Source organism: Homalodisca vitripennis, chromosome 2 (assembly GCF_021130785.1).
Source record: "Homalodisca vitripennis isolate AUS2020 chromosome 2, UT_GWSS_2.1, whole genome shotgun sequence".
NCBI classification, from domain to species: Eukaryota; Metazoa; Arthropoda; class Insecta; order Hemiptera; family Cicadellidae; genus Homalodisca; species Homalodisca vitripennis.
Genome location: NC_060208.1, coordinates 127,911,749 through 127,935,016, shown reverse-complemented (window position 1 = coordinate 127,935,016; position 23,268 = coordinate 127,911,749). Strand labels below are relative to the sequence as shown.

The following is a 23,268-nucleotide window of genomic DNA, read 5'->3' as shown; positions in this document are numbered from 1 at the left end:
TCAGTTAAATTTGGATTATGAAAAATAAATATTATCATTATATTTTTGAATTCTAAATTATTCAGAGAAACTTTTCCAATTTTTCTCTTCATTTAAATTTCCTTATACTTCAACGAATATTTTACATAAAGAATTAGCCGAATTGGTCCAGCCATTATTGAGATAAGTGCTTAGCAATAACACATTTTGCAATTCATTTTTATTTATAAGATAAAATTTGTAAATACGTACAGTTTCGTATAAACACTTATAAATCATGTAATTATTCCTCGTAAAAAGTATATAGGCAATAAATATAATGTTATCTTATAGCTGAGAATCTAAGCTTTTGATAAATAAAATTTTTTTGACCGATCAGTTTTACCTAATTCTATGAAAGTTGAGATACTGAATGAAGTACTGGATCAATATGATGATTAGCACCAATTTACACCTAAAGTTTGTATGGTTTATTAAAGTTGATCACTAACATAATTATATTTGAATTATAAGTACTTGTTTTTGATAGTATAATATAGAATAAATATATTAGTTCATATTTAAATTGATGAAGGTTTAATATACCACTTTAAGTAGATTCTATTCTATACTTAGCAGAGGGAATCAAAGATACTTTAAAAATTTCTAAAAAAAGACTGAAGAGATCGAAATTTATCTTGGCAAAAACCTCTGATAGAAGTCACACAAAAGTAGTGGGTGAAATAAGTTACAACTCAGCAGATAAAAACTAACACTAAAACCATTTAATACATAATAATATAAAGATCATGGTTGGCAGTCAATAAATAAAATATCTTACATAGACTTTTGTTATATAAACAATAAAATTAGTCATATACAGTATATTACAAGAGCCGGCCAACATTTGCGTGGTTTGACTGCACCCACTGAGTCAACACTGTGCAAACATCAACCGACTGAACATGGTGTAAACCATAACATACTATATTATAATCTTTGGTTTTAAATTCTAATGTCATGTAATATAATCTTTGACTAAAACAAATATCAATCGTAAAATATGAAGTTGGGATGAAAAGCTCATTGTTTAAAACACTTGTAAATATGTCATTAGGCACTGAAATTTCAAGTTCTCAAAACATTTATCTGTCACATCACAGACGGTCACTTCTGAAGTGGTTGTGGTCTGTGTCGTTACGGGTTCGAGTCGGAGCTGGGCCGAGCAGTTGTGACGAGATCTGCCTGGTGATATTCTGGGAAACTGCAGCATAGAAAAGGAATTTATGTAAAAACTATTTCTAATATACACAACTGAGCATAGAACAGATGTCAATGAGGTGAAATTACAAGTTTACATAAATTGGAAGATTCTTATGAAAAATGTTGAACCAAATAATGGAACATTTTTGTGTTTGAATATTTTACTAACGTTGGGAAACTGCAGCATAGAAAAGGAATTTATGTAAAAACTATTTCTAATATACACAAATGAGCATAGAACAGATGTCAATGAGGTGAAATTACAAGTTTACATAAATTAGAAGATTCTTATGAAAAATGTTGAACCAAATAATGGAACATTTTTGTGTTTGAATATTTTACTAACGTTGAATTTGGAGTAACACTGCTAACATCCCATTAATTATAGATAGTATTAAGACCTACTTTCTCAGGAGGTATTCTTAGAGCTTTGCTAAACGCTGTAAAATAATTTCAGTATAACTTTAACCTAGCTTGAGTGCCAACATATGAAACACTCCACGTAGATTCCTCACGGACCTTATGAAATTATGATTTTAGTAATATGTGTGTGCTTGCTGTGCTCATGTCTGATGGTCGTGTCGCATTGGTCGTGCGTCTGCAGATCAAGTGGTTACTAAGTACATCAGGCACACCACTGATAAAAGAACCATCCCTCAATCTTATGGCTCAACAAGACTCGGTATACTGGAAAACTAAAAGGGCTGGTGATATGGTAGTCATGGACCAATATCAACGACTTTGGAACAGAGTAAAGCAAAGTCTTTACAACTCCAGACTTAGATACATAAACAAATTATTTGCCGACAAAACACATCGGTCTTTGAACAATATTGTGGCGCAATATAAGTAAATTGGATTTTGGTAAGTAGTATTTATCCCCACCAATTAGCATCCCTTTAAATGAATTGAATTATTATTTTCTGAGCCATCATCACAAAAACAAAAGCGAAGCAATGCAAAATTATTTATTTCACCTCACAGAACAGTTTCGTACAGAGCATATCCCACAATTTCAGTTTAAGTCAGTATTACAGATAGACACTTTTGAAGCTATTCACTGAATACGATCAAATGATTCAATCAATCTGGTTTCCGTCTTAATCACAGTACAGAGACCATGTCCTATTATTAGCCAAACTAAAACTTTTGGGTTTTTCTGAGTTTGTTACTTCTTAGGTGAGATCTTATCTTGTTGGTAGACGGCAGTGTGTCCAGGCTGAGGGTGCCATATCTGATTAGAAAACTGTTCTCTGTGGTGTACCACAAGGATCTTTTCCTGAACTATTACTAATTTGCTTTATATGTGAACAACATAAGTATTGTACTGACTTTTACTAGGTTTTACTTATATGCAGACGACTTTTAAATCTACGCTCATTGTAAGGCAAGTGAATTGAACGTAACCATTGATAGTATCAATGAAGACATCAAGCAAGTAATGAAATGGGCAGAAACTCATGAACTTCAACTTAACTCAGACAAAACAAAACCTATAATATTTGCTCACTTCTACTACTGAACACAATAATTGACATTAACAACATACAGAAAATAACAGTGAATGGAATATCGATACCGTACTGCAGTAGTGTTAGAAGTTTGGGACTTACTATTAACTCCACATTGGACTGGTTTAAGCATGTAACAGGTACGTGTAAAAGTCTTTTTCGCAATAAACTCATTGAATAAAATGCAATGTTTTTTACCGTTACATATTAAATTGTTACTTGTGTTGTGAAGATACTTGTATTTTCATACTTTAACTACTGCAACTCCATAATTAATTACATGACTGTGACTTGAGCAACAAACTCTAGAGAATCCAAATTATTGCATTTGATTTTTTTTTTTATTTGCGAAAATGACCATATTACCTCTTACTTCATTCGCATATCAATATTAAAATTAAATGATTTGAGAAGCATTCTAATTTTGAATGTGTTATATTTTATTCTTAAAATTGGGTCTCCATAATATTTCATCAACGATTTCAAATTTATTTGTAACGATGGAAGCGCAATACCCGCAATGGATGTCTATGCTGCGGATTCCATGGCATAGAACAGCAATATTTAATAAATCCTTCACTGTTACCACATGCAGAACTTGGAATTCCCTTCCAGAGAGCATTAAAGAACTGGAAATCCTGCTCAGTTCAATTCAGCTTTGAAAAACTCTTCTTGGACTGGGTGTAAGCGGGCGGAATGAATGACTGAGTATATGTTATTATGCAAAGTAATATTAGTTATAATTTTTATTTTTATTTTTAAATAATTTTAAAATATTATAAACAGATTTAAGTTCATAAAGTTTTGTACTGGAGTTATCTATTTGTCTAATAGTTTTATTTTGTGGAGGTTAAATGTAAGAAAGGGCTGTGTGGCCCTAATTTCACCTCTGTACTCATGTACCTGTATAAATAAAGAAACGGTGACTTATGATGAATTATGACACAGTAAAGATTAAAAAATTTCAAAATATTTACCTTTATCTTGGGTATCAGAGAGATAATTTTTAAATGTGGACTAAAATAGAATTGTAAGTTTTTAAACTAAAGTAACCAGCATTCATAGATCACAAGAATTTGTCATGTCTCATGTAGTAAGAATTATCTAGAAAATCAAAATCACTTGATTTGGAAAATAAATTTCACGTATAGTAAACCAAGAGGCCAATGTATGAATAGAACTGGATCAGAAGGCATATCATAGAACAGGTGTTTTATTCCCCCAAACAATCCTCAGTATCCTTTATATATAGAAAACAGAGAACTCTATTGAAGAAACTTCATTCAAATCTCAAAAGATTAAATCGGTACTGCCTGATTCTTGGCTCAAACAAGATGTTAGAAGTCTTGTCTTTGAAACACAGTTTGAGAGGATCCCAGGAAAATGGGGAACGTATCTCTATAAGTAAATTGATAAATTTGAGTCACTTCACATAATAATTTATGTGAGAATGCTAATTTCAACCAAAATTTAAGTAGTTAGCCAAGAACTGTGTAGAAAGTGTAATGTTATAATTAATGGGTGGAATAGGAATGAAGTGATACAAGTATTTTTTATATTTTATGAATGAGAGAATTCCCTGAGTGTTGGGTAAACTAAAATTAACTTCTTATATTAATTATTCAAGAAGTCTAGTAAAAGTAAAATATAGTAATGTAAAATAAAACAGGTAGGTATAATCTGAGAAAAAGGATACAGTTATATGTATTGTGATTCAAAAGAATGAACGTTTCATCCTAAGAAATAAATTTGACTTGGCAAGGCAGAGCCAAGGGCAGCAATTCTCCTAAGGCTGAAAATGAACTTTCCTCCCATGATACTCATACAATTTTTCTTCAACCTATAATTTAGTTCAAGCTGTTCCATTTTACTTCTATGGATTAATCTTTGTCTAGAGGAAAAAATACCTTTTATCCGTCTCAGACAGTGGAAAGTACAATTTCATGCTGTATAATTTGTAAATAAAGATAAGAATACCACTTCATACACCGGCTATATACTTTTAAAAAACACACACAGTACGATGAAGATAACTAGCTTTACAGAACCCACAAAAATAAAAAAGATTAAACCTTGCTTAACATCATCAAGACTTAATACAAGGTGGTTTTCATGTTAAAGTTAATGTTATGACTAAATAAAAAATAAGGCATATTTTCACTAGAGACTATCTGACTAACTAACTACCTAACTATCTTTTCTTAGTAAATCTGAATAAAAAAATTACATGAAAATGTTCCATTGAATGTATTTTTAAGATTAATGATTTTTTAATGTTAACTGTTAAAATACTCACACATATTGACTGTTTATATTTAGTCTTTTTTCTTGGCATCGGCCTTCTCCTCCTTGGCACCGCCACGACCCAGAACCTTGGCCAGGGAGTCCCAGATCCCACCCATGAACAGAGCACAAAACAGGTTCTCAAACGGAACAAATGGATCATGGATGCCCAACAGGATTGAGGACAACTGAAACATGGGATTATCATTAATACTTGAGGAATATAACCAAAGTTTTTTTTGTGAGTAAAGTAGTAGTTACTAACAAGAATTAAAATAATGAATCAAGAACATGACAATTAGTTATCAAACAATTTTTTAAAACGCATCTATCTATTAATTGATATGAACTAATAATTTAGGGCTCAAACAAAATAGTGAGTTATTCTATCAAGTTAAATTGTCTAAACATAAATTTTCCTTAAGGTAAAAATGGTAACTGACAATTAACACAGAATGAATTCAGAAATTTGATTATAACTAAAAAAATATTCAAGTTATTTATTCCAAGTTCATTGTCATCATTGGCTTCATAAGGAAGATTGTATTCAATTACAGTGGGTGTTTTTGTGATAGCAGTTTTGCCTGCTACTCTTTCTTTTTTTAATGACAGATTTAACTGAACTAGTTTCTTTTTTTCATACAAAGAATAGACACAAACTGCTTTCTTTAACCTTATTCTGTCCATTTCCTAAAGACTACTAATCTTCATGGGGAACTTAAGAAGAAGTAAGTTCGTAACAATAATGCACCACCATTTAACTCGATGTTCCTTGTATAAAAATGAAGTTTATGCAAAATGTGATGACTTAGACAGATAGGCAGATAAAAATTAATGAGGATAGACCATTAAGCTCAGGTTAACTTTTCAATTAATAACCCTCTTTGAGAAGTGATCTAGTTAAACGTGTTTACGATCTCTTTACAGGAATTATATTTAAATTAGAAAATTTAGGCAATTGTGTAGTCAGGCTCAATGTGAGTTTAAACCATTGATTAATGAATATGTTGTGTAATGAATACAATAAACTATTATACCTTCAGGAATTGATACTTTTTTAATTATATTTATGACTGGAGGAAATCATATTTTTATAATCATAATTTTAGAAAACAACATATTTGTTAATAAAGTTATTATATAAGAAATTAGTTGTTTAAAAATAAAACACATGTGCATTCCTTGTCTTTGCATACATCTCGTAAAACATCGTATGCTTATCTTCAACCATTTTACTTTGTACCAAATTATAAGATAATAATACATTCTGCGACAAATGCTTAGCTTCATCGTTTGATCCATTTATATAGATTTTTTCTAATTTTCCTGCCTTTACATTTATAGATAGATAATTTATTCTAACCTGACTGATTTCAATTGAGGTAGTGTAGTTTTCTTTTATGTTATCACAGAAAACATATTTTCATTATTATTTTACATTATCAAAAAAAGAATGCAAACTTTAAAGTATGTAGCTCAGGTCATGTAAATCGCCCTTGTTGTCAAACGTTAAAGTTCATTCAATTCACTGTAATTTTCTATTTAACGATGTTTTTAGTGGTTGAGTTATTTGAAACATATTAGTATAATAACATTGTATACATATATCTTCATCAGAATGTAACTAAATAAGTGTACTCAGCTTAACACAAGCAAGACTCAGTGAGATTAGCCTTGTTGAAAAACTATTTTTTGGTTATGATGGTGTTGAGAATGGAGACATCGTGCATCCACGTGCATGTGATGTCTTTTTTTAGAATAAACAAAAATCTCTTATGAATGTGTTTCTTTTTAATTTAAAAACAATAAATGTTATATATTAATCTCCCAGAGGGAGTAACAAATTTTTAATTCCAAAATATAAAAAATTAATATTTCTTTTGTAACATTTTAAACATAGTGGAAATGTTAAGTCGTATTTTTCAAAATAAAAAGTATGTCACACCCTTCGATCATATTTCATATACTTACTGTAAAAATTTGAAATCCTAATCATCAGATGTTTTCCATTGGGTCTGACTATAAAATGACCCAAAATGACTACTTCAAATGTCTATAATTTCTCGTGAAGTGACCCAAAAACTGTTTTGTTCTTTTTCTGGCTTCAGGAAGGGTATCTTGAAGTATTGTGAATCTTATATTTTTACAATTTTACTCAACCCAAAGTATTAAGTATTTGTAAACTTCACTGTATCAGTCAAATTTATTTAAAAAGTAAATTTTTAACAATCACATTGAGATTTCAGTATAGTTGTTGACACTGTGCTTTATGTTCCTTTACTGACATGAATGCATATGGTGTAATAATCATAACAATGGTTATTTGTGTAATTAAGGCTTCAAATCAGGTTATTTTCAAAAGCTAATAGTCTAAAAAAATCATGCAACTTGAAATTGAATTTACTTATAAAATGATTCCTATATTAAGTTCTAAGTATAACTAACTAAAAAATAACAGCTTTACCAAAATTAAATCCACTAAGGCAGAATGAAGTGGCAATTAAGTGACAGTTTGGATTGTTAGTTATCTAGTATTTATAGTAATTAATGTCAAGAGAAGTGAGGGATTACCTTGAAGTAAACAAAGAAGATAACAATGCCAAAGTAGACCAAAGCGTGTGGTGCAGAAATGAAGTCTGTCTTCTTATCAAGCACAAAGATTATAGAGGCCACAATGCAGGCTTTTGTTGGACTGAAAACATATTTGATCTTAAAAAGTAGTAAAATCATGTCTAAGGTTAATCTACATAACCAAAATGTATCTAAATATATATATATATATATATATATATATATATATATATATATATATATATATATATATATATATATATATACAGTATCATACATATAAAATAAAATAATTCTAGGCCAAGCCCAATTTGAATCATGGAATTTTTGATTATTGTCAACATTTTTAACATTTACTTATTTCTAGCATTTTAATTTTTTAAATTTAGATGGACAAAATGATTTAAATTTTTTATTGTAAGATTTGTTTGTTTAATATTTCATTGAGAATAAAAATGTGTAATATATGAATCAATGTCAAATATATTAAATATATTGCTCATTATTGTATATTACTATTATTTAATAATATGTTACTGTAGTATGTTCATTAACTGATTGAATAGATAGCTAACAAGACACTCCATTATTCACCAAGAGGCATTTTAAATTAATTGTTCGATGATGTATTTTATCAAAACACAATATAATCATTATTTACAATAACAGTTGAGTTAACTTACAAGCTTGGTTGCATAAACTCCATAGCAGTCGGAGTCCAAACGCCTCTGATGAGCCTCTCTATGAGTTTTGTGAATCCGGCACCGTTACCTGCAAAAGAGGAATGGAACTTTTTACTGTTTTTTATATTCACTAATGATTGTTGAGTATATTTCTATGTTTATTAACAATATAAACAACACATAGTCACCAACATACTCTTGCCACAAAAAACATGACTTAGAGACCGTCACTTAATTACGTAATGTTAAAAACGGACTTTACAGAACACCCCTCCTTGTAATGGTAACAACAGCCTCCCCCTCCCACCCCTCTGATTAATTATATAATGCTGCCACCAACACCCCACCTAATTTATATTATTCTAAAAATTGTAATATAATAAGGACTACTTTAAACTCCTAAAACTTGATTTATTAATATAAATCTAGCATTTCACAACTGTAGAACATAAGATATTTGAACATAGAACATAGACTGTTAACAGAAGGTTAGGCCACTTTGGGTACCAATATTCGTAAAAAATCCCACTAGGAAACTTAAAAAGATTTTAACAATCAAACAAAACAAACAAAATTCATACACATACCATGAAATAAGATCTAGGAGCAAAACATAGAGCCACAATTGGCTGTCTTTAACCTTCTCTCTCCTGACTATTGCCTTCCTGTCTCATTGTTTCAGATGACACTCAATGATACCACAGGAAGTGCCAAAATTGTTTTTCTTGTTAGTGTTCCACTTTTTCCTGTATTGATGAGATGTGTGTCTGGGCTTTTGACTTCTGTGTAGTGACAATGCTGAGTCATTCTTTTTTACCAAGTTGCATATTTGGATTTATGTTAGAGACAATGTTTTGCAAAGGTTTTATTTTTGCTAGTGAGTGAGTGAGTCAGTGAAGGAGACAGTTTCTCCTAAGTTTTTATCAAACACTGTCAATGTTACTCAAATATCAATAATGCCTACTCAGTAAAAAATGCTTGACACAAATATATTTACAAACTGCTTTACCATTTAAGGAGGTGTCTAGATGAATAAACGACTTCTTTCTGTTTGCTTTTACGGGAGGAAAATATAATTCAAACTTTAAAATTTTTGAGAAGCAGGCATATTTTGTAAGCGAATTCAAGTAATTAACTGTTAAGGTTTAATAGTTACGTAATGATATGTCAAAACCCCATACCCTCACTCATAACAGTATGTAACACTGCCGAATATTCCCCTCCCCCTGGAGCATTAGTAATTTAGGGGTAGCTCCTTATTAACATCTTTATTGCAGCTTTACTAGGTGACCTTGACTACTCGTCAGTACGATATACAGCAGAACGAGGTGCACACACTAGTGCATCTGCCTCAGTCATTGTGTTAGTGGATAAACTGAGTAAACTGTGTTCTGTTTCCACTTAGCTGTAAATAAATCTTACATTTTCATTTCAGATCTACCCAAATCAATTATCTTGTAGATATTCAGCGACATTACATTTCAGCACCGTGCAATTTCCAGTACAGAAGTGCAGAAGTAACGTACAGAGTTTAAAAATTTATATATATATATATACTGCAATGGAACAATAATGTTCCATTGCATGCCAACGAAAATATAAATAGGTTTAATTTGAGAAGGAGTGGAATTGCTCATTATCTTGTTTTAAAATCAACATTTCCTTTAGGTTTGAACATTCGTTTATTTCTAAAATTATTTTTTCACTCTTTAGTATTTCTGATGAAACATCAGCTGTGAGGTATTTTCTACTGTTTATTATTCTATTTCAGTTCTCTTTCTTGTTTATATTTAGTTAGTTCAATTATTTAATTTTGTAAATATTTATACACTATTTATTGTTATCTGAAGAAGTATGCTAAAGACATACAAACATTCATAAAGAGTTTACCAATATTATTTAATTTTTGAATCCCATAGAGTGCGCTGAAATCAATCCGGCGGCTGTCTATTTGATGCCGTAGAAATACATTGATTTAATTTTAAATACTTTGAATCTGACTCGGTGCATAAGTTTAAAGAACTCTATCGCTGCACTCTGTGCCATTGCAGTATGGACGTAATTGGAGTTAACGTGAGTACAAGTGATTAACGATGAGTACAGTTCTAACCTCATTGTGCGACATGTCCATGACATCTGAACTGGATCACGTTTCTCTCGCCTTCACAAATTCGGGGATACTTCTGCAACAGACCTTGACAATATCTCATGACGCGTTGTGGCGCAATCGGTTCGTTAGGGAGTGGGAGTGATGAGTTGAAGGTTACGAGTTCGAATCCAACCTCAGTACATACACTTTTTGCAGAACTTAAATGAGATCTATATTTATTTTAAATCGTTTGTTTTAGTTATTTATTTTCCTGGAGGGGAGAAACATTTTTTATGAGTAATTGCGGTTATTGCATATATAGTAATCATACATTTATAATATTTAATAACTCTTGTACTATTCATTATTCTTCATAATTAAAGTTATAATGAATTTCACAGTCACTCAAACTAGACAAGGCAAGCAGTGTATAGTTTACGGTGACAACAAATTAGGGAGAAGAGAACCTTAAAGGATGGAAGTATTACATGGCAATGTTTGGGAAAAACATGCGGAGCAGCAGTTAAAACTGATGCCGACAAATTAAATCTAATTGTGACGAATGATAAACATTCAGGAAGCCACCCTGTAACTTACCGTACATTTCAAACGCCTTCACCATCATCAAAAGTAGTAGGTGTTAGATCACAAGTATCAAACACCTGTCAGAATGATAATTTTCCTGTATCACCCTTACTCTCTCAATCTTTGTTTAAACCAAAAATGATCGACGGAGCCTCCCAAACGGATGATGATCATTTAAAATCAAAGGATGAGCTATTGGCACGAATAAGGCAGCTTGAATACCAGCAAAGTTGCCTCGTTGATCATGTTCAATCACTCAACAAAGAGCTTGAGGACAGAGTGTCTGCACGTGCCTTAAGAAATCTGAGAAAATCTCAACTTCGGTTCAGACTGCTGTAGTAGCAACAACTTCAGCAGCTGTTCAAACTGATGCAACCGAGGACGAGGAGGAACAAATGGATCATATGAGCATGTATTTGAACAATAAGATAGAAACAGATTTAAAAGCAATTTCAGCTAATGACAGTTACCAAATATATACCGAGGACAAAATTAGTCTTTACTAAGAAAGTGAAAGCGAAAAGGAAAAATAAAAAGATAAAACGTGGTAAACAGACTTCATTATTGAACCCAGACGATGACAAATCGCCCCCCAAAAAAATACTTTCAACTTGAAGATAGTGACATACAGTTGTATTTTGAGAACATACTCTCCCTCCACCTGGTGTTCTCCTCCTGAGCCCGGCTCATAGTCACCTAACCAGGCTAACGGAAACCGACAATCTGTCACAATTAAAAAGTGACCTGAAAATTCAAGACTATGAATGGGTGGTTTCTCCGGTGAATAATGGATGCGGTTATGAAACGGGTTACACATTGGACTTTGCTTCTGTACCAGCGTAGTGTGAACACCTTTTATCACCTGGACTCTATCGCGGGAATGAATGCGGCTCACGCAGTGGAGCTTGCCAACAGGCTAAGTTCCTCGGGCAGCCCTGTCCCTGCTGTAGAGAAATCGGGTGTCTGCAACAGAAGTTCAGCGTGGAATGTGGTGTATTTGTTCTACAAAACATTAAGACTTTATTTTCCTCGATTGAGCAAAATGTTCCTTTCTCTGGTACGCTGTTTCAGAAAAGCTTTTCTGTTATGCAAATATATAATGAAATTCTCAACCTTAAATCAAATCTAAAATCTGTTTTAAATAACACAAACTCTGAAATTATTGTAAATAGTAGTTTAAGTAATCGTGGAATACTCAATGATAAGAATGTTCACTCAATATCACATGTTAACAATAATAGTAACGTAGATAAGGAAGTAATTAATGATAAGAGTAAAACTGATAGTCATCGGAGATAGCCACTGTAAAGAGCTACAACCTACTTTGCAAAAACTTTTACCCGAGTTAATGGTACAGGAGTACTGTTATCCTGGTAGGAGTATATTTTATGTGTTAAGCCAACTACAAACTGTTTTACTAAATTTAAATTGACAGAGACACGTTGTAATTGTAGGTGGCACAAATGACACTAGTCATAATCATTGTGTATCTGTAACAAATCTGTTGTCTGTTATAAAAAACCTATGTAAAGCAACAGTGATTGTGACAGAGGTCCCAACTTTTGTACAACATTTCCTATCCATAGATTAAACGAAATTATGCTTACCAATAAGTTTTTACTAAATTTCTGTATGTATTCTGACACTAAGTATTTTCTTTTAAATCACTCTTTGAACAGAAGCCATTTTGTAAGGAATGGTATGCATATGAATAGTCAGGGAAAGAGTGTGATCTGTTCAAAGATTGCGGGGGTGGTTGCAAAACAGTGGTAAATGTAACAAATTTTTACAGATTACACCCACGCCTCAGCCTACAGGGTATTACAATAATGTCTCTAAACTTAGTGTCTCACATTTAAACTAAAGGTTAACGACAAAGAAGCGATATCTGCTTGTAAATATGACGTTGATACAAATTTAGGCAACTGTTATAGTAGTAAAGGTGATGATAACTCCATATGTCAGACTGCTACTTCCAACAATTTTGACTGATGATATACAAATCATCCATCTCAATGCTCAAAGTGTTAATAACAAAGTTGACATCATTAATGTATTTTTTAAACCAACATCAACCTGATTTCTTTTGCATATCTGAAACTTGGCAAAATGAACTCAATAGTCATTGTGTTTATTTTAATGGCTATTTCTCAATCATCTGCAACTACTCGGAAGTCCCATATACATGGCGGTGTTGCGATATTTTCTAAGAATTTTTACGACACAAAAACACTACAAAACATAAATGAGCTCTCATCTGAAATGGACATTGAGTGTACAGGAAATCTCCATTTCGAAAATTAAAATGAATTTAATAGTAATTTACAGGCCACCTAATGGAAATTTTTGATGTCTTCTTAACCATTCTAAATGAATATTTTTTCTTTCGCTCATAAGACATCGTAACACACACCGCAATATGTGGGGACTTCAATATAAATTTTTTAGATAAGACTTGTAACAAAAGACAAAACTTAGTTGACTTACTAGATTTAAACTATTATAACACTGTTATAAAGGAACCCACTAGAATAACTTCTCATAGTGCTACACTAATTGACAATATAATTACCAACTTGCCAGTACAAAATATTATTAAGTCACATGTTATAAGGACAGTTTTTTTCTGACCATGATGCTCAAGTTATACATTTTGGTTAACTCCAGTAAAAAATTAGTACCCGAAACCGCAACAATAAGTAAGCGATAATTTTTCTGACAACAACTGGAAATATTTTGAAAACACTTTTAAACTCAGAAAACTTGGAATGATGTATATAACTGTAGTTTAACGAACGAAAAATTTGAAATGTTTACTAATACATTTAATTATTTCTATAACTTAGCCTTTCCAGTGGTTAGTAAAAAGGTTAATCTTAGGAAAAAAAACTAGCTTGAACTGGATAACTAGAGAAGTAAGAGAGGCTAATCTTAATCTTAAACTATCTTAAGTCACTTCCTAGGGAATTTAGTACCTGAGAATGTTGTTGAGGATGCTAGGAGTAAGTATAATGGTCTTGTAAAGAATACAAAAGCTAAGTTTTACGATGAACAAATTATGACCTCAGACAATAAGTCTAAAGCTATGTGGAATGTTGTTAATGACACAGTACCTATGAGATGTAAAGCAAAAAAATAAATTTAAATATGAACTTTTTGTAAATGGATCGAAAATAATTGATGGCAGCTTGTTAGCGAGCACTTTTAATAGTTATTTTTCAGTAGTAGCCGCGGACATGGTGACCAGCATTCCACACCCATCCGAGCCTGCGGTGCTTGTACCCCCCAGCCCGGTTGGGCAGCATGTTCATCAGTGAGGTGTCAGTCTCTGAGGTGTGGGGATGTTGTGAGGCGGCTGAGGAGCACGCGTTCAACTGGGATGGATGGTATCCGTGTTGGTATTATAAAAAGGTGTTTTTCCGTTCATTTCTATTGTTTTCCACTCATTTGGTAAACTCCAGCTTAAACCCATGGCATTTTTCCATCTGTATATAAAATAAGCAAACTCATACCGATATTTAAATCAGGCTCTAAATATCAGATAGAAAATTACAGACCAATCAGTATCCTATCGGCATTTTAAAAAATCATTGAAACTATTATGTGTAATAAACTTATCCAATTCTTTCAGCAACAAAATATGTTTAGTCCGCACCAACACGGTTTCCTCAAAGGTAAATCTACGTCTTCTGCAATTTTTAATTTCATTAATTCCATTATAACTTCTCTTGACCACAAGCTGTACTCGATAGGCATCTTCTGCGATCTCAGCAGGGCGTTTGACTGTGTCAGGCATGACGTTCTGCTGAGTAAACTTGAGGCATATGGCATTCGAGGTGTTGCGCTTCAATTATTTGCCTCCTATTTAAAAAGACAGAAAACAAGTCGTAGAAATATCCACAAATACAGGTATTCACCATTCAAATGAGGGAGTCATTAAGTGCGGCGTACCACAGGGCTCTATTTTTGGGACCAATACTGTTTGTCATCTACATAAATGATCTTCCCAAAAACATCAACCATAGTAAGAATTATCATGTACGCCGACGACTGGCACTTTACAAACATCAGAGTCTACTGCGTCAGCAGCAGTTGATGCTGCCAACAATAGCCTCGCTCAAGCTTCTGAATGGTTTTTCAAAAAATGGGCTTGTTCTCAATCCAATCAAGACAGGCTTTATACGTTTCACACAATACTTAAAGCACCCAATAGTCACATATTCACCAGGCAGTGGACTCACCTACAACAACAAACTCATTGCAACATTTTTCTGCCACAAAATTTCTTGGGTTGCATTTGGACGCCCATCTCAACTGGGAATCTCATGTAGATGTCATCTGCAAAAGGCTCCGCCCAGTCTGCTATGCTCTCGGCCGCCTTGCCTCAGGTATGCAGCATCCGAGTCCTTCTCGCTGTATATTTCTCCTATGTTGAATCTATTTTAAGGTATAGAATTATTTTTTGGGGTATGTCAAGTAACAAAAATTTTCAAAGAGTTTTCAAAATTCAAAAATGGTGTATAAGAGCAATGTTGAAAATGACCAGAAGGGAGTCTTGTCAGTTGGTGTTTAGAGAATTAAAACATAATGACGTTGGCTGGTCTGGTGGGGTATGAGTGCTGCATGTTTGTTAGAAATAATCCCACTCTGTTTTACTGCTGCACGGCTTTGCCACTCGTATTCAACGAGGGGGGCGCGCAGCGACTGACAGTGCGGCAACATTCGACTGCATTTTTTCAAAAAGGGCCACAGTACATATGTACTGTAGTATATAACAGGCTGCCATCAAACATAAAAAAAGAAACAGGTGCTTATACTTTTAAAAGACTTTTAAGAGAGTACTTTGTAACAAAAGGCTTTTATAAGAAGGACTTTATACAAGACATGTAAACTGTATTTTCCTTGTTATATATTTATTCTTACTTTGATGTGTTCAATTGTATTGCAATTTGAACGAATAAAATATTATTATTATTATTATTATTATTATTATTTGGTTTTTTATTTTTATTTCTGCATGAAGAGAATACACATGTGCTACCATTACACCACGGGCTCTGTGGTGTAATGGTAGCACATTCAACCGGCAAGTGAGAGATCCAGGTTCGAGTCCTGGCGGAGCAAGTACTTTTTGTGATTCAATGTTTATTGAAATTAAATTAGGCTATTGCCACTTATACAAATGGCAAATGGCATGTTTATTGTGTTTTGGCAGTGTGTGTGTGTGTGTGTGTGTGTGTGTGTGTGTGCGCGCGCGTGCGCGCAGCGCGTTTGTGTATGTGTGTGTGTGCAATTTATATTATTGTTTACATTTATAACAAATATATCAATATTTTGATACAGTATTGGTTTGACAAAAACATTGATTTAAAAAAATCAATTGATCAGAAAAGTATGTCTTGATTTTATATTTTTATACATGATCTTTAGGCTTATCAAGTCAGTTAGTTATAACATCAGGAAAATTATCTTGTGTACCTACCCTTCAGAGTTCCGATGAGGATCATAATGATGTAAGCGTTAGGATAGAGTTTGGCTGCATGAGTAACTCCGTCATATACTTTCTTACACCTGCAATGAGGAACATTTTAGTTTTTTTAGTTCCAAAGGTGATATATATAAGTTTAAGTAAAAATGAAGTAGGTATTAATTTCCTTCATCTTAGAATAAATCACACAAATTTTGTTCTTGAGCAGCAGGAACATCGTATTTCTGTAAATAGTGAGTAAATAAACTATTGATCCAGTATTTAAGGGTAGAAAAATTCAAAGGTCAGAAGCTTCCTAAAATTTGTTAAAAGAAAATTGTTCAAAAATCTTCTATATATTATTGAATAAAACTGTTTGAACCCCCCAAAAATAAAGTTCAAATGATAATTTATAACACCTTTTTTGCAACATTCTAAAATTACATATTCTAAACAGGATACTTAAACCTATTCTATAAACATTTAGTCTTAATTAAGTCACAATTTTCTGAGTTATTAGTTTTCAAAGTTGCAGTTTGGTTGAAAGTGCCAAAAACCTGTACCTTTTTCATTCTCACCAACACAAAAACTGAACGTTATTGTTTTTTTAAATAATTTGCTTTGTATGCTAACTCAGAAATAAATATGCTAAATTTTAATATAGTTCTCATTATTGTAGCCCTAGTTTTTTAACATTCAAACTTGGGTATCTATATATTTTGATCGAAGAGTAGTGTAAAACTTACCTTTTCAGCCCTACACACACGCACGCACGCACGCACGCACGCACGCACGCACGCACGCACGCACGCACACACACACACACACACACACACACACACACACACACACACACATACACTTAACACACACACATCCATTAACTATAAATTTGATTTCATATATTCCTTTTGGTCGAGTCATTAAAAAAACTGACTGATCTTAGATCTAAGCTGCTATGTTTCAAAATATTAGTTTGAGTAACTCAATTAAGAACAGCAAAGATCACTCTACCAGCTATTTTCATTTGCCTTGGCTAAAATATTGACTGGTGTAGCCAAACCTATAGTTTGTTTTTCTAAAGAAGATCCCTGATGGAACCGAGTCCCGGCGGCCTCTCTCACACACTAAACATTTCACTTCATATGTCTACCACCTATATTACCTAGAAAATAAGTTTTTACTAATTGGGTAGTATTCACCCAAAGATAAGAAGAACAAAGATAAAAAAAGAGAGTACAGAAATATAATTTTATTTGAAAACAATTTACCGGCGAGATCTCATATTGAAAACAGTGACAACACCGGTAGAGCCGTTTGGCACCGTTACTGATTATTCAGGTTGGAATAAGAGTAATAAAAGTACCAAAGGATTGGACTACAATGGTTTGGTTGTTTCTGAACCAGATTATATAGTTTCAAGGTTTAATGAACATTTTATAAATGTATGCAACGATGTGAACACCCAGGGTATAATGCCATCTGTGCCTTCTCTCTCTGGAATTACTACATGTTTCTCTAGTATTTTTCTCACCCCAGTATCCTTTGAGGCTAGGAGTGTAATCGCAGGTCTAAAAGCTAGTTCCGCTTGTGATGTATTTTAAATTTCCCCATCAGTCGTCAGGACAGTTGCTGATCCGCTCTCTTATCCTTTATCACTTCTTTTCAATAACTCAATCCCCCAAGGTATATTTCCTTCAAATTTAAAATGTGCCACAGTTATTCCAATCTTTAAAAAAGTGATAGATCTTCAATTAAACAGTATAGATCAATTTCAATAATTCCTACGCTAAGCAAAATATTTTAGCATTTAATTCACAATAGACTTACTGAACTTTTCCAGGAAAACCTTTCATTATTACCTATCCAATTGGTTTTCTTAAAAACAGTTCAACCACTCATGCAATCAATGAATTTTTAAGACTACACTCTCATCTCTTGATGCAGGCAGAAGCACTGCTGGAATTTTTTGTGATCTTGCCCGTGCTTTTGATACTGTCAATCATCAGTATCTTTTGGAGAGAATGGAGCTTCATGGTGTCTGAGGTATGCTTCTTGAGTGGCTTCATTCTTATCTTTCAGGTCGTTCTCAATATGTTGAAATTGCCAATAAAATCGGTAAGGGTAAATCTAGTTGTTTGCTTGTAACGGTAGGTGTTCCCCAATGTTCTATACTTGACCCTCTTTTATTTATTGTGTACGTAAATGACCTGAACAAATCGATCAAGGGCCACTTAGTTAAATACGCTGACGACACTAGTGTCATCATCCAAGCAGAATCAACTGATATCCTCGCAACCAATCTCTCTTTAACTTTAAAAAGTCTCAGCTCATGATTTTCTTCAAATGATTTATTTTTAAACACTGAAACCAGAATCATACATTTCAGACCCAAAAGTAATAGGAGTGGTAAGACGATCTTTGTGGATAGTAATCCTGTTCAGGAATCTACATCTGTGTTTTTTAGGAATTTATATGAACTCTAACTTGGATTGGTCAAAACATATTAATCATGTATGTCAAAAAGTAAGTGCCTGTATATATTCATTGAGGTATTTGTCCACATTTGTAAGTAGGAAGACGCTTAGATTATTTCATTTTGGATATTTTGTGCCTATTCTGACGTATGGGCTGATCTTTTGGGGAACGGCCCCAGTTAACTCTGTTGGGAGAGTTTTTAAATTGAAAAAAAAAAAAACTGTTCGAGTGATGTGTGGCCTGGGTTGTTGTGACAGTTGTCGGGCAGTGTTCAGTAATGAAAACCTTTTGACTTTGCCTTCACAGTTTATATTTTATGTCTCAATTTATACATTCAAAAACCTGCAATATTTCTCTACAAATAACCATCTGTATTCCACCAGAAACAGAGATACACTCATCATTCCACACCACCACAGCAACATCTTCACACGATCCATGTCATATGTTGGTGCCAAAATATTCAATGCTCTGTCTGGCGCATAGGGTGAAAACTTCTTCAACTGAGGCAACCTTTAAAAAGGATTTAAAGCAGTGCTTGATAAAACATGCATTTTACTCTGTGGACCTCCTTAGCCTGGGCCATTAACAGATGCGTGATTGTCTATCACTTTTAGTTTTAATGACATTGTTTGTATACTAGCAATTAATATTTTAGGTTATGGTATTTATAACCTGGACAGTGGCTGCTAAACAGGCCTTTTTACAATATAAACGAATTTTTAAATTGGACAAACATTTCCCCTTAGATTATAAAAAGTTATTAATATGATAGTAATTTACTGACAATATTGTTGTTGCTGTTTACAAATGTTATACATTTGTTTTTAAAATTTGGTTTTGTTTGGTTTGTTTATTTGTTTTGTATCTGTATGTTTTGTTACTGTATGTATACCATTTCTATTCTTTATGACTGTGAAATAAAGATTCTCTCCCTCCCCCCTCTCACCCCTCACCACTTTCTCTTTTCCCCCCTCTCTCTACCTCCCTCTCTCTCCCCCCCTCCCCCATCACTCTCTCTCTTTCTCTCTCTCTCTCATAACATATAATACTACTATATAATACATAGTTCTGATATTATATGGTAAAAACTATCAATGACTATGTTCTATGCATGTATATGTCTTTGAACAATAAATATTTTGATTTGATTCGCCCCTGAATTTGAGTAAAAGAAAAATATTGTTTGTGTTATTGTGAATTATGGTAACCAAACATGAAGAAAAACACGGTTTTCTGTTCAAAATTTAAATTTTCTCCACTTTAACTCATCATTATTCCAAAAGTGATGACAGTAACCATTTTAGGATCCAATATTTCAAAGATTTCCCAGGGGAGTGTAGGTATAATACAGTTTTTTTATCTCAAAATAACAACTAATAGCCAAATTCGTAAGGGTTTACAAAAAAATTTATTAAGCCTTTAATTATTAACTTAGAACTCTCAATTTTTGATATGTCGTTCTTCAAGAGACATACAAGTGCTGTATAAGAATGTTTTTACGTCATTACTTTTGGTTACAATAATTCACAATAACACAAAATAATATTTTTACTAAAATACAACAGTGAATACTACCCAATCAGTAAAAAATTATTTTCGAGGTAATATAGGTACATATTTTAGAATGGTAGACGTTTGAAGTGATATGTTTAGTGTATGAGAGAGATCGCCGGGGCCCGGCTCCATCGGGGATCTTCTTTAAAAAAAAGTAACAAAGGTGTTTTTTTCCGAGATTGATAATAAATTATGAGAACCCAGTCACAACTACAACAATCCATTGCTTTAAGAAACAGGGAAAATGCCATTAGACCAAAAACATACGATAAAACCCCATTAATTCAACAAAAATTAAATCTTAAAGTTGACATATTTACCTATAAATTTCTTTCATGGCTGAGAATGCAAGTTTCACTGGTAGAAATTTTGCAGCTTTATATCCAATGTCAAAAGGTGTGTAGAAGACTATGTACCTGAAACAAGAAAGCACAGTGTTATTGTGAGTTTATAAGCTTCATGCGTTTATAAATTGAGTGATTAAGCTCCTTAAAATTTCTACTCTAAACCATTCATTGTATGCTTGTCCATGTATAGTTTCTATATACATATATAGTTTCTGTATTTATCAATTATATTTTATAGTACAACATTAAAATAATAATTATAATGGGTAGACTTACATCGCTAATGTAGTCCTTCATAAATGGTACACTGTTTACATTGCGTAAAAACTAGAGACGAGTCGCGCATCTGTCACGAAGAGGGACGGAAGTACTGAAGCGAGTTTTTTATGGTATGAACGTTATCGTCTTTGACTAGTATTGGTAGACGGAAACATTGGCTCGGTAGTTAATAACAGGAAATGTCGTGACAAATGTGATATTTAACTTAAAATTTGTACAGTCTATGTGTATTGTAGCAAGTATATTTGGTGATGAGAGCTGATCGGTAATAACTTGCAAATTAGCTGTCACTAGACCCCGTTATTGTGTTCGAAACCCCACAGATAGATAACAAACACAATTAAAAAGTACCTTAGTTTTGTAAACAATATTTGCTTGTTGTTTAAATGTTTTATATTTGTGTACATGCATCGCCACGACGAGTCAGCTGCGTATACTCACTTGCCAAGGCATATATAATAACCAAATCAACGCAGTGATAGCGACATTGAGTATGACCAACAAAAATTTCTGAAAGGCTATACAAAAATTACATTATAAAGTGAATGTGTGTATAAAAAAAAAAACATTTTCTCGTCAATCAACACCAAGAATAAATAATACTAAGTTCATAATACTTAATTAACGTTATACACTTCGTTTTATGCAATTTTTGCCTATTTTCGACTTAAAAACCATTGAAAATATTAAATCCTGGAATCCACTGAACAGGGTCACTTTTCAGTCCTAAATGGACTACTACATCTAAGTCCCCTTTCAGATAGATTTTTGCATGTAAAATCAGCATATTTTTGCAAGTTAACAACAGTTAAAAAATCAAGAAATACAATTCTTATTGTGATTAAATTTTAGTATTGTAAACAAAATAAGATTACTATACCATGCTTTCTTGCATGTAACGTATTTAATATTAGCGTACCGTGGGGGGGGGGGGGGTGGGGGGGGGGGGGGGTGGGGGGGGGGGGGGGTGGGGGGGGGGGGGGGTGGGGGGGGGGGGGGGTGGGGGGGGGGGGGGGTGGGGGCACTTGTTTTGTGCCAAAATCCGGAACAGTCGACTGATTATAATTTTCCAATACATTGTTACATGTTTTATTGGAAGGAAGGGGGTTTGCCACGGCACAGAAATAGAAACTAACCAAGGATTAACTCTACTACATCTAGTGGAGGAAAAACCCTCAGATGAAGACTTTGCAACTTATGAGAATCTTCATTCACAATTTCATGATCACACGTCACGTATAATACGATGTTTGGAGACTAATAAGAATTCTTGATTTCTAGAAGCTGTCAAACTATGTATTGATTTTGACACTCCTTGGAGAACCTGATATAAAAGGCAAAACAGAATTCATTAAACATACAAAAGGGAAATCGGCTTAAGATAAGAGACAAATCAACGTTAATAATAATTAATAAAATAATTATACTAAAAACTTGTTGTAAAAGAGTGGTGATCCAGTGGAAATAATCAGCCTAGTATCTTCAATAATAAGGACCCGGGCACGATACGAGGCGGGAGTACGGTGAGGTCGTTCAGAAGCAGTCACTCAAAGCGTCACAAGAGCGGCGAGGGTGGTCACGATACAAGCGGCCGCGAGTGTGTTGCAATATGCCTTTCGAGTTACCCTAGTAAACCTAGTTACTATCTTCTGTGTTTGTTATCGGGAAAATTCAATGTTTGAAAAGGCGTGTATCTCGGGCTTGACAAAGCGTGGGTATACAAACGGATGGAGAGCGGAGTTCATCACCAAATTAACAGGTAGAAGAAGGGTTTATGTGAGTAGTACCACCATCTCATGAGAAAACAGTTGAAAAGAAACCGAAAACCAGAACAGTTTGTTTTTCCAGTACACTCGGGATGAATGGGCGTTATCGGATCGTTTGCGACTTTTACATTCTACAAATAGACTGAAGGGCAGACTGGAGTAAAGAAAAAGAATCAGGTTAATAAAAAAAAAAAATTGAGTAATCACTAAGCTTTCTTCAAAGGCAACAATGGTCCTTTATTCTTAAGTTTTGCCGGAGGGCTCACGTGGTTTCTTAGCGCGCTCCTCTGCCATCCTGAATAGAACCTGAAAACCCGTGGAAAGAAGCGTGGACTCATCTGAGCGGTGATATGTCGAGGCGTCGGTACAAAAAGTAATCGGGCTATAATGGGGTTTGGTGGTGCCATTCGACGCTACAAGCGGCGCCGCGT

General features: G+C 33.5%; 1 protein-coding gene across 1 annotated transcript; it reads right to left on the bottom strand.

Annotated features, from left to right (window-relative positions):
• Nucleotides 1–721: 721 nt before the first annotated feature.
• Nucleotides 722–20,892, bottom strand: LOC124354714 (trimeric intracellular cation channel type 1B.1-like). The gene is made up of 6 exons (XM_046805372.1): nt 20,766–20,892; nt 16,426–16,514; nt 8,270–8,357; nt 7,587–7,707; nt 5,029–5,203; nt 722–1,222 (listed from the first exon to the last, which is right to left on the bottom strand). The coding sequence occupies exons 1-5, from the start codon at nt 20,780–20,782 to the stop codon at nt 5,048–5,050; spliced, it is 471 nt and encodes a 156-aa protein (XP_046661328.1). The 5' UTR covers nt 20,783–20,892; the 3' UTR covers nt 722–1,222; nt 5,029–5,047.
• Between the last annotated feature and the right edge of the window lie 2,376 nt (nt 20,893–23,268).

Bases quoted from the DNA above. Each gene is read 5' to 3' on its own strand.
- LOC124354714 (XM_046805372.1), bottom strand. The intron at 8,358-16,425 runs GTAGGTACACAA...CCTCTTTTGCAG, and splicing joins CCTCATCGGAACTCTGAAGG to GTAACGGTGCCGGATTCACA. The intron at 5,204-7,586 runs GTAATCCCTCAC...CCCATGTTTCAG, and splicing joins TCTTCTTTGTTTACTTCAAG to TTGTCCTCAATCCTGTTGGG.